Source organism: Thalia democratica, chromosome 1, assembly GCF_965202585.1.
Source record: "Thalia democratica chromosome 1, ktThaDemo2.hap1.1, whole genome shotgun sequence".
Taxonomy (NCBI): Eukaryota; Metazoa; Chordata; class Thaliacea; order Salpida; family Salpidae; genus Thalia; species Thalia democratica.
Window position 1 is genome coordinate 32,845,320 of NC_139165.1, and position 13,094 is coordinate 32,858,413.

General features: G+C 27.3%; 1 protein-coding gene across 1 annotated transcript; it reads right to left on the reverse strand.

Annotated features, from left to right (window-relative positions):
* Positions 1-1,567: 1,567 nt before the first annotated feature.
* Positions 1,568-12,224, reverse strand: LOC145833395 (putative ATP-dependent RNA helicase DDX56). Its single transcript, XM_082940577.1, has 12 exons — positions 12,116-12,224; positions 10,104-10,203; positions 9,022-9,096; positions 7,569-7,725; positions 5,721-5,955; positions 4,985-5,211; positions 4,601-4,700; positions 4,121-4,206; positions 3,798-3,926; positions 3,200-3,380; positions 2,677-2,872; positions 1,568-2,016 (listed from the first exon to the last, which is right to left on the reverse strand). The coding sequence occupies exons 1-12, from the start codon at positions 12,221-12,223 to the stop codon at positions 1,883-1,885; spliced, it is 1,728 nt and encodes a 575-aa protein (XP_082796703.1). The 5' UTR covers position 12,224; the 3' UTR covers positions 1,568-1,882.
* Positions 12,225-13,094: the final 870 nt, after the last annotated feature.

A 13,094-nucleotide genomic window follows, 5' to 3' on the forward strand; every position in this document is an offset into this window, starting at 1 on the left:
GCTTTTTATCTGCAGATCAAGAATATCCAGTGTGATTTTCAAATTACGACGTCATGTTGCTCCTTTACTTCTCATGGACCCTTGAGTATTTGACATGGCCCCCTCTGGGAACCATGCATTAGTTGTTATTTTATTTTCTTAATGACGAGAACAAAGTACTGTTTGGATTTTAAAGACTAATTTTCACTGGAACAAACTTTAAAAAAGAGGCTAGTACTCTTTTGACTAATACTTTATTAGGGAATTTTCTCTTGGTATACGTAAGTTTAAATTTTCCTTCACTAGTTGTACTTCTCACTCGTAAAATTTTAACATAATATATATTAAAAGACCTTTAAACCCTGGTCAACGCTACGATACATTCAATATTGAAATACTTAAATTCATTAAAAAAACTAAGGATATAGAAAGAAAAACACCTTAAAAAAGTCATTGAATTATTTATGAAAGCTTAGTCTTTGAATTATAAGCTACTTCATACAGATCAGAATCTTTCAAACTAGTTTTTGAGACAAAGCCATTATGAAAAACAACTCAATAAAAGGCAGGTTTTTAACAGCATTTGTCTCATAATTAAAAAATAAATAAATTCTATTATCAAAACTAAAAATTTCCTTTTTTGAAAAAATACTTTATAGTCATTATAAATTACACTTTTTATAAGAAACCAATTGAACTTACTGAATTTGACCTTTTATATTTCAACTAGTTATAATTTTGTAAAAGTATAAAATGCATTTGATAGCTTAGACAAATAACTACAGTATAGACCAAGTCGTAAAATAGGTAGGATCCAACCTATGCTAACAACAAAGTTTTCAAGCCAGCAACAAAGTCATAGTTTGATAATTTTGTTAAAAACTTCAATGCAATTTAAAACTATCCCAAAATCAAAACAAAGATCTAATTTTTTTAACTTATTAAGATACCAAGTTTGAATACTTACTGTACAGCAGTGTTTTTAAAAGGGGGCGGTATTGCCCACCGTTGGGCGAAAACCAAACTTATCATAATAAATGGTTTCCCAAAGTAGGGACGATATCGCCCCCCTTAGTTTGAGTGCTGTACAAAAACTATGTGGGAAAAGCTAAATAGTGAATACAATAGTTGGAGCTCTCTAGTTAGCAATAAAAAGTACCGTGTCGAAAGGTGCAATATATTTAACATTTTCAAACTCAAACTTTGATATTAGTTTTTAAAAAAAAAATAACTTATTTATTAACTTATTAGATAACTTACTAAAAAACATACTCATAGTTATAGTTATATACCAACTTTATTCAACATACGAAGTGACAATAAAAGAATGTTTAAAATTGAAAACACTATAATCAAAAAAGAGTCATTACAATACCAATTAAAAACTTATATTTCAATAAAAGTGCTCAAATTAAATGAAACCTTTAAAAAATATTTAAAGTTCAACTGACAAAAATAGTTTCTAAGATAACCTTAACTAGATGTTCAATACTTTATCATAAAACAATTGAGCTCTAATAATTCAAAACAGCACAATCTATTAAAAGTTCTTTAAATACTTGAACGGTATAAAACTTTTTCAAAATTTTTAGTGTTCTAGAATATAATAAACTTTTTCAAAAATTATCCTACAAGTTAAATACCAAGTCAATTGATAAAGACAATTTCCTAGAAAACCTAAAACCATTAACTAGATGTTCAAAACACAAAATTAAACTGTTAATAAAACTTTCTAATTAATTATCAAAAAAACCTTGTCTTTTTGTCATAAAGCAAAAATCATAGTAATTTAAATTCTATCTTAAAACAACTGGGTTTTAATAATATTTTATAAAACTATCAAAAACATTTTTCAAAAATAGATATTTAACTTTTTACCGCATAACAATGCAACCTAAAAATTTTACTTCTTTTTGAACATCTGCTTGAGCGGGTCCTGCGCCTTCCTCTTTCCTCGCAGCCCGTTCCTCGAAGTCTTCTTCTTCTGGTCGTGACTCGGTGCTTTGTTCTGGTAGTAAGAAGACATCGCGTCCGGCACTGTTGAGGGGAAAAATTATTTAGTAAAGTTGATAGTTTGTTTAATGAGTATTTTTTTATTAAAACATTTATTTGCCTTCTGCATACAGGAGTATTTAATTTTTTTTTTTAAGTTAAATGCTTCGAATCAAGGAATGTATTTTTAATTACTATAACTTCCTACGAAAATTGTGTTAAAAAAGATAACTAAAATGGTTAAGAACATTTTTATTTGAGTTAAAAACATTCGTTTTCAATATATTTTACTTATTTCATAAAATTCATTTAGCAGTATTAAATAAAATTTTAACCAAAAATATTGAAAAGAACTAATATAAGATTCAAACAAAAACTAACTGAAATAATCATCAGGTAGTGTTAATTTAACTCTCAAATACAAACTGATTGCAGCAGTTTTTTTGCATAAATCTTTAAAAAACAAACAAAAACCAACTGAGATAATCGGGCACATTTGTTGCCAATATATTTTATGTATTTCAATAAGTCACTTAGCAGTATTAAATAAATTTCCAAATTAAAATTATGAGAATTATTAATACAGGATTTGAACAAAAACAAGAACCAATTGAGATAATCGGGCAGCATTTAATATTATTGATTAATAAACAACAAAAATTATTAAGTAGTAATTAAACTTTAAAAAAACAAACGAAAACCAACTGAGATAATCGGGCACGTTCTTCAGGTGCCTCTGCACCTTCCTCTGCTGCAGCGGCTGGTCGTGCCTGAGCACTTGCCGGTCGTTGGGGTTGTTGGCGAAGTAGTCCACCAGCCTCTCGTTGGTCAGCATCTCCGTGCGCAGCTCCTTCCTCATCGCGTCGTTGATCCTCGCCCTCGTCATGCGCGGGTAGATGTCCTGCGTTGGGGGGTTTTATTATTAACGCGATGTTTTATTTATACAATTATTTTCATATTCTGTCGATTCACTTACAATCTGTTAATTAAAAATATTGGTCGAGAGCAGATATACAATTGAGGTTGAAATATTTAAATTTTAAGCAAAGGGTAAGTTAGTTTCCAAGTCCACGGGAATTAATTTTTTCAAATAATTCAATCATGCTTTTCGCTAATACTAAAGTAAATTTGGAGTGATAAACAACAATTTTAACTGCTTATAAAATAACAAATAAAAATAACATAGACACAAAATAATTTTAACTACTTAAAAATAAAATTAACTCACGCTGAATCTGTACTTCATGTTGTCGAGGGCCTGCTTGCTGATGCGCATCACCTTCACCGGCTTGTCCTCCTCCTTCACCTGCTTCCGATTGGCCAGCTTCCTCTGAACTTCAACCAACTGCTGCTTCTCTTCGGGCAGGATGAACGAGATGGCGTTTCCTGATTGGTCACCACGAGCAGTTCTGGATTAAACAAATATATTTTATCTATTTTACCATAACGTTTTCATAATTTTACCTATGAATTAAAGTTTTACTTTTATAAAATACGAAAAGTATGAAAACTGATACATCAAACATTATACAGGCAGAAATAAATCAATAGTTAAAAGCATTGTTTCAGCAGCAAGAGTGTTAGCAGCTCTGTGTGTTTTGGTTTTGTTTAAGTAAATAAAATAAATATAAAAATAAATCAAGAAGTTTCAGCTTGAAAATTTGACAAATATGAAATCAGCTACGTTTAACATTAGATTAGCATATAATAGTTAGATCGATTTTTTTATTCATTAATTTTACAATGAATATCACATCAAACAGTATAACAGTTAGATCTAATGTTTTTATTCACTGATTTTACGATAGATAAACATCAAACAGTACCTTCCGACGCGATGAATGTAGCTTTCGACGGAGTGCGGAAAATCGAAATTGATGACGTTCTTCACGTTTTCGAAGTCGATCCCACGAGTGACACCGTACGCGCGCGACTGCTGCTTCTCCTTCTTCTTTCTGTGTGGAAAAAATAATAATTTATTATCAAAATTTAGATCCTATTTTGTGCTGGGCTTACTGCAAGTTCGTTTGTAAACATTTTATATTAGTTTTGCTGTGAAAACATTTTGTTAAACCAATTTTCAAGCTTTGAGCAAATATTTAAAATAAACATATACGCTTTAAAAAATATTTGATGAAAGAATACCAACTTTTTTTTATTGAATTTGCTCTCATCTTTGTCGTCCAGCTTCGGGAGATCAATTTCGTCCGTGGCGATCATATAGTTGTACAGCCCCTGTGTTAATTTTTTCATAAAAACATGGAATACTAACCAATATATCTAAACTTAAAATCTTTTGGATTTTATAGGCTGATAAAATGTATATTTTTGATTTAAAATTTGAAGTAATGCGTAGTTTGAACTAATTGGTATTTAAACATTCACAGAAACACTACAGTGCTAATAAAAAAACAGACAACTAAATATTTTCCATAAAATATCTTCCTTAGCATAATTTTTAATACGACAACAACAATATTAAAATTTGACGTTTTTATAATTAGTTTCAAAGTTTAGATTTTATTAAATTGCAATACAATTAGAATCCATACTTGAGTATTATTCATAATTATTATTATTTCTCATTAATAATTTAAAATCAAATCAATAAATACAAGCGCAGCAATACCTGATTGAACTGCTCAACAATTTGGCATCTGTTTTTCAACGGAAGTTTCGAATTAAGGACAGTAGAACGAACTCCGAACTGTTCCAAAAACAGCTTCAATCTGTAAATATTAAGAGGTTTGAAAACTATTCTTAAAATAAAAAAAACTTTTTGTAAAAGCATGAACTTAAGATCAACATGTTTAACTTAACTTAATGTTGTCTCAATGGACAACGTATTTAAATCTTAATCACTCGCAAATCTGTCGCTATTAATACTTGTACACATTTTATTCATAAACATTATGAATTAAATAAAACTACAATGGTTTTAACCGCTGTAAAAATTAACAATTAGAAAAACAAAATGAATGCTAAAACTTGATAATACAAAAAAACAACATACTTGTAGCACTTATCCACGTTGTTATTGGTGCAGTTGACGAATATCAGCGTCTTGCCCTTGAAAAGCTTGAACCCGGCCACCACGTAGAGCTGATGGAACTTCTCCTCTTCGGTTTCACTATATATCATCGACTGCTTCAGCTGATCTTCGAGCGCGAGAAGGCCCGATTGGTCAACGTCGATGTAGATGGAATCCTTGACCAGCCACTCGCGCAACATTTCAACGTCCTGTTTTGTTTTAACGAACGAGTGGTGAAAACTTTTGGTTTGCTTTATGACGTCATATGAAAGGTGACGCTTTATGACGTCATAATGAGTGGGTGAGCAATCAAATTTACTTAATATTTTATAGGCTTTTTTTGGTTATCGATGCAGTTAGAGTTTCATTTAAAATAAAGAAATTAGACTTCAGAAACAATATAACTCTGTTTACGTGATTGATTGCATCACCAGTTGATGGTTTTAAATATCCTCTCAACAAGTATGTAATTTATGAATATTCTAAACTAGTATTTAAATTTAAAAAACTTTGTTATTAATTAAGTCGAAATACTTTAAATTTAATATCATGAGAATTATAATTCTTAAATTTTAAATTTCTTTTATAAAAAATTTACACTATATTTAGCACAGTATATATTACAGCTTTTCAAAACAATATATCAACAAACTAATTACCAAAGTCAAAACTCCTTAATCTCATTTTAATCAAACAACTTTATGCAACACAAACGCACCTCGTTCAAAGTGGCGCTCATGAGGAAAGTCTGCCTCTTCCTACTGCTCTCGCCCATCACCTGCATCAGCTTCTCCATGTGCTCCTTGTAGCCGTGCGAGAACACCAGATCGGCCTCGTCGACCACCACGAAATCGATGGTTGTCGACAAGTTATTGATGTTTCCTGATGTAATATGCTGAAGCACCTTCTTGGGGGTGCCGACGATGAAGTCCGGCTTCTGCTTCAGCTTGAGCCTGGAGAAAATGAACAAATGAAAACAAAGCAAGGCTTTCAAGTGCTGTATTTTTTCAGATTAAATCTTATAAACCGTGATACTGTTTTCGTTTTCATTAAAAAATAAATTTTAGTCAAAATTTACACTTGAAAAAACGTTTGAGCCTGAAGAAAAATTAAGCTTAGACTTGTAGTATTTTTAAAGTGAGACTTGTGGTTCATAACTTAACATCAAGGTTTAACTTAAAGGTTTCAAAACTATAAATAAACACATACTTGCAAACATAAACCTAAATGAAACTTAATAACTGATGATCTTAAACTGTGCTTTTTATGGATTTTGTTTTAAATTGAGTGTGAAGCGAAAAGTTATTAGATAAATGATTAATAAATAAACAAAAAATAATAACAGTTTAGTTGAAATAAATGAAGTGTTAAAGATTAAAAATGTTATAAATTGCAAATTTAGACTTAAATTAAGGCCATAGGGGGGTCCGACTTTTTTTTTTACAAAAAATAACTTTGGCTTTTATATGAAAGCTTTAAATACAAACTACAAGCCTGTTTTTATAGAATTCAAAAATATAATTTAACTTTTGAGATATTTTATTTTTTGTAAAAAGTTTCCGGTACAAACGTATGGACCGCAAATTTTTCGGGGTCAATTTTCTCGGAAATTTAAAAATTCACTAAAAACTTATCTCCTCCTTCATTTTTTGACCTAGAGACTTCAAATTTTCAGGAAATGTTCCTTATACTATTTTGAAGAATCTGAATGTTGGAATTTTTAAAATTTTGAAAAATAAAAATTTTATCCACAAAAAACTAAAAAAAAGGGTAGTTTTTTGACAATAATTTTTTATTACTCATAATTTAAAAAATTCCTACAATAGATCTCTTTAAAGTTTAATGATACACATTCTGTAAAAACTTGAGAAAGATTACTCAAAAAATGAAGGAGGAGATAGATTTTTAGTGAAACAGTCTTTTTTCGCATTTTTAGTTTTCGCCTTCCATAAGGAACCTATTGAACGCCCTTTCTTTGATCGCTTATATCTCAAAAGTTACTTTGAGTTTTTTTAAGCGGTTAAAAGTGTCTGATAGCTCAGATTAAATTCTACAAAATAAGATCAAGTTGTAAAAAACAAAGTGGACCCCCCCCCTATGGCCTTAACAACATCAGCTTTTAAAAATTAAGCTCTTATATATTGAGCACTCTATTTCATATAGTGTTACAACTTATGACTTAAATAAACACAGTTTTGTGCATCTACTCTACACAATACAACATACTTTTACACTTTAACTAAAGTTGAACAACTAATCTCAAAACAGATCTGATAGTTAGAAACTCGTATTATGTTTTTGCAATAGCCAATTGTTAAGTCAAGCGTTGATGTTGTTTTAAGTTTTATTCTATTAGCTAAATATTTATTTCAGATAAATGCTTGTGAAAAAAAAAACAATGTGTCAAATAAAAACTTTTTGGAATTCAAAATCAAAAAAGTATCTGTAAATTTGTTAGTAATTAGAAATTAAACTACAAAGGAACATTTCAATACTAGTACTCAACTTGTTTGGTATATAGGCAAAACCACAAACTAATTAAAAAAATCACTGAATATTCACTAACTTGACAGAGTCGATTGCCTCGTTACCCTTATTCTGGCTGGCTAAATTCACACTTGTTACCTGCTCATTGGTGTATTTGCAGATCTCCTCTATCATCTTGTGTGCCTGCCTGGCAAGATCTAACAGTGGCACCAGCACCAACACTGATATCTTCTTTTCTGTATTAATATATTTTGTTTAAAAAAATACTAGTATAGTTACTACTAAGAACTTGTAAAAGTAGATGCGTAAGTATTGCTTTATTTTTATTAGTAAATTATTTGATATGCGTTTAACTTTACTGTAAAATATATTTCAAAATTGCAGTGGTCTTCACCTTTTTTTAAACTGTATACAGTATTGAGCAATAGATGCTGAGTATAGTAGGCTATATAAAATGTAACTAATATTAAAAACACTTAGTTTCAGTGTTTCGAGTGTCTTGATAACTTCGGGTTAAAAACTGTTAATTTATGTTACAACTAGCTTTTTTAATTGCAAGTTATCAAACAAACATCACTTTTATAATATTTTTTACATCAGTAAATATTCTGAGTGAAGTAAAATAACTTCTACGCACACAAGAATATTACTGCTTTAGAGAAGATATTTGATATGTTTAAATACATATTCTCTACCTAACTATGTTGTATTGAATTATTGAATAATTTAATTAATATATTTAATTATTACAACAAGTTTTGCTACAAAAACCATGCATAAAATACAATATAATTAAAATCATTCTTGAAAGTAAAAAAGAATATGTATAAAACAAAAAACATGTGGGCAGAAAACAGAAAACCAAAAAACACACTGAATTTTATTTTTATGTCGATACTCTTAAACTAAGTAAATTGGTCTTATTCATGTTACATTGACTTCACAGTAGTTAATTTTTATCTTAGTTTTAGGTAGTTTTTACAATTCAGCAATTTGTTGATGCACAAGGAGTAAGAGTAAAAAGTTCAACAAGTTTTGTATCAAAGGGCAATAAGATTGTAATTTTGAAAGTTTAAAATGTTCTGAACATTCAAGTAACCTTTTTACAATTTACATAACTTGTTTATTTAAAATGTTTTATTTAAATTAAAATCTGTAAATTTTGTTAGAACATCCCCTTTTCATTAATAATATTACTTTTGAATAATTTTTGAACAAAATTTTTACTTATATTTTATGAACCAAATTATAAATATTTTAAAGTTGAAGATAAAGTATGACTATTACATTGAAAAGTTATAGTACAAAAAAACAGAAAAAAGATAAATGTTGGTCATCTTTCAAGTTTTTTTCAATGCTTCAAAAATAAAAACATTATTCTATACAGAAATATCAAAGCTTTATTCCATAAAAGTTACTTATAGTAAACAATTTTTGCTTTAATGAAGTAGCTATTACTATTTTTTAATGATTAACCCCTTTTTTTTTAACACAAACAAAATTAAAAAAACTTAAACAAAGTTCAAACAAACCATAGTCTGGATTTCTTTTGTTTTCTAGCAGCCTCTGGACGATTGGAATGATGTAGCTCGCAGTCTTTCCTGATCCTGTGTAGAAATATTTAGTTCATTGTATTATGTTTCATTACAAATTATTTTTACAAAATGTTCATTACCAATTGAAAAACTAATCAAATAAAGAGACTAAACAAATCAGTGTCTGTTAGGAGTTATGTAGCTCATTGTATCATTTATCTCATTATAAACTAATTTTATAACTTATACTATTTATATTTATATAAAACTATATTTTTAAAACTATGTTCTACTCTAAAAAACAGATTATCAGTTAACAATGAAATCATATTTAAAAAGAACGTATATATTTGAAAGATTGTTCATTATTTTTAAGGGCATAGGGGGGTAAAACACCTTTTTCACAATTTGATCTTATTTTATTGAGTTTTAGTTTATTTATTTATTGAGCTTTTTACAGATTTATTTAACTCAAAACAATTTTTGAGATATAGCCAATCAAAGTCTGAGACTACAATAGGTTCCTTATGAGAGGCGCAAACTAAAACATCAAATAACTAGAAATCACTAAAAATATATTTTCTCCTACGTTTTTTGAGATAACTACCTTCAAACTTTCGGGGTAATTTTCTTATTAATATTTTAAAAATTCTCTTGGAGCAGAATTTAAAAAAAAATAGAAATAAATATTTTACATCAAGAAAACTAAAAAAAAGACTGTTTTTTTTTTCTTTTTTTTTTGTAACTGTTCAAAAATTCTTTCCTACAAAATTTTTTAAATATTGCAAGGAACATTTCCCAAAAGTTTGGGGTATTTATCTAAAAAAACGTATAGATTTTTAGTAAAGTAGGCTTTTATTGCCATTTTAGTTTGCACCTACCATGACATAAGGAACCTATAGTTGCCTCCAACTTTGACCTGCTATATTTCAAAAAATATTTTGAAGTTTTTAAATCAGTAAAAAGTATCTTTTGGCTTAGTTAAAACTCTATAAAATAATATCCAATTGTGAAAAAAGTGATTTCCCTGTTATGCCCTTAAATAATCTGTACAAACTATAATATAAAGAGTAACTAACCTGTCCTTGACTTGAGAACCAAGTTGTTTCCATCAAGAGCGGAAGGGATTGCTTTCTGTTGGATTGGGGTTGGCGCCTTCCATCCTTGCTGAGTTATTGCCTGTTAAAAACATATAAATATTTACATAACAAATAACTAAAAAATATAAAGTACTGTGCTTCATCTAATAAATAGAATGATAGCTTTACTATTACATAATTAAATAACAATATGTTCCAAAGTGAACACTGTTCAGTCTAAACCAAGGCTCAACATAACTTATAAACAATATGGTTTATATATTTGTGCTTCAATTTTAGTTATTTTCACTTATAGTTCTGATTAGCCTTGTTTAGGAGAAACATTGTTAACTTTGTTCCATACTGTTGAAAAAATATAAATAAAATATAAAATAAAAATATTAATAATGAACAAAAAGTATCATTTACAAAGCTGCAATTATTTCAAATAGATATATAAACCAAGAAAAACTACATATTTTTGTTATAACATAAAATATAAAGTTTATTAATTTTAATTTGAGTTTCAAAATGTTTATCGATTTGAAGAATTTTATTTCAGGTATAAAACTTTTAGCAACAAAATAACTACTATAACACCTTTACAATATTATATATAAATTTTATAATGTCAATAGCTATTACTACAACCCATTTCTGAAAAAATTTAAGAATTATGTTTAATTTTTCAACTAAATGCATAATAACTAAAATTGTTTGTTTAAATTAATAATATTCACAGATAAATTTACCAAAATACTAGCAGTTTGATTTAAATAATAGCAAAATGGAATTAGAAATAACATTTTAACATACTTAAGGTAAATGGGTGCACAACTATTCAAAATTGGACAATTCAAATTCTTAAAAAAAAATGTTTAAAGGCCAATAACTCTAAAAACAATGTATATTTTGAAATAAATTAAAAAAATGTTTAAACTAGACATAAATAAAAATTTAATTACTTGTAAACTTAGTTACTTGGTTTTTATCACATAACAAAGTCAATTTCAGTGCTCTTAGAACATGCAGTAGCTCAGATAAATATGCAAAAAGTTAGATAAACATATTTAAATGAGGTTAAATTTGTAAATAGCCTAAACAATATAACTTAAAAATACAGGCTATTTTCTATGAAAAATGTAAATAAGCATGGTAATTTAATTAATTCAAACTGGATTAAAACTTACAAGAAGTGTACTATACATTGTTAAATAGTTCAGAAACTTTATGCAACTAGGGCCATTAGAGGGATAACAGATTTTATTTCACAAAAAATTAAAATCTATTTTTATTTGAAAGTAAAAACTAAAAGTTTACCTTTTAGAATATTAATATTTTAGTTTAATTTTCAAAATTATTTATTATTATATAAAATTTCAAATGTAACATCTTAAAAAAAAGCTTTCAAAATACAAAGTTTCTTAAAAAATATTTTTTCTTCCACTATTGAAGAGTCACCTCAATTTTTTTAGAGTATTCTTTTGATGTTTTAAAACATTTTGAATGTTTTATAATATAACAAATAACAGATAACATAAACAATTGTTAAGTATTTATAAAACAGTCTAGCATAAAGTAAAAAATTGACTTAAATAGGGTTATTATTATTTTTGAACCTTATCAAAATTAGTGTTTTATTTTCCGTAATTTTACAATTATTCAAAAACCTATAGAAATAGTATGTGTGAACCTTAAATAATTTTTGGTGATTTACATGCTTTGTACAATAATAAAAATAAAAACAACTTGTTAAAACTCTAATAAACTTTCATAAAAATTTAAGCTATAAACTAATAAACTATTTTTAAAGCTAAAAAAAATAAAGATAATCATAAAATATAAATAAAAAAAATAGTTAAGTACTTTCAAAATAAGACATCAAAGAGAACTTACATATTAAGTTTATTCATAATTTTAAGGTTAAATGAACTTTTTTTATAATCTAATAATAGAAACAAGCAAAAACTAACATGGAAATGCTTAAAAAAATTTAAAATAAATATACTAACCTCTAAAATTCTACTGTCCAAACCCATTTGTTGAAAGTCTTCAACCAGTTGAATTTGGGCTTCTGCTTCATTTTCATCAACATTATCAACTTTTTCGTGCTCAGTCATTTTACTTATTTATTTGGCCTATTTACAAAATAAACAATTGTTCAATATTTAATGCATAAAAGCAAGAAACTTTACTGTTTTAGTAAATTTTTTTGTATACAACTGTTTATATAAAACTTTAAACTTTTTTTGATTTTAAATTTTTGGTTACATTACTCAAATATTTAGGTTAAAATTTATAATATATATAAACTCCACATAAATAAAATACTTAATAATTATTTTAAGAAACTAAAATAAACCTATTAATCAATATGTGTATAAATAATATATATAGTAAAACAAAACAGTTGAAATAATTAAAGGCAACCCAGCAATAGTAAACGAGAATTCTGAAATGAAATGCAAAACTTTTGAGTCATTACTTAATTTCAAGTTTAATACTTTTTATTTCAAGTCATACAATACTAAGAGTATCAAGTTACTTTTTTTACTATGTATATCCAATAAACGTATATATATATATAACTTTTCCTAAATTCAGCCACATGTTTAACATAAAACAATAAATGTAAGAGATTCTAGAGTGTCTATTTAGTAAAAATCATTGTACTTTCAGCAAACTTATAAATTTACTACATAAAACTGAAAAAACTTTGCAAATAAGCATTAGTTTCATTTTATTACAATTTATTAATTTTTACAGTGTAGTTTTGTTCAAAACTATTTCTTAATATTTTTCTGTACTAAGGGAAAACCTAAAAGGAGTTTCATCATCAATGTTTAACACCTTCTAATTTCATTAAGAGATGTAATATTTATCTGCATTTATATTTATAATAAATTTATCAGCTAATTTTAATTTTTGTTGCTTTGTAATAAGCTTTTAAACATGGTTGCCACTATCTGAAGCAAAAATACCAGCTTGAGT

What these genes read in the sequence shown, in the direction of transcription:
- LOC145833395 (XM_082940577.1), bottom strand. Translation starts at nt 12,223, where the DNA reads ATGACTGAGCACGAAAAAGTTGATAATGTTGATGAAAATGAAGCAGAA. An exon ending in AACGTGGATAAGTGCTACAA is followed by an intron (nt 4,701 to 4,984) that starts GTATGTTGTTTT and finishes TAATATTTACAG; the next exon opens with ATTGAAGCTGTTTTTGGAAC. An exon ending in TACATTCATCGCGTCGGAAG is followed by an intron (nt 3,381 to 3,797) that starts GTACTGTTTGAT and finishes TGTTTAATCCAG; the next exon opens with AACTGCTCGTGGTGACCAAT.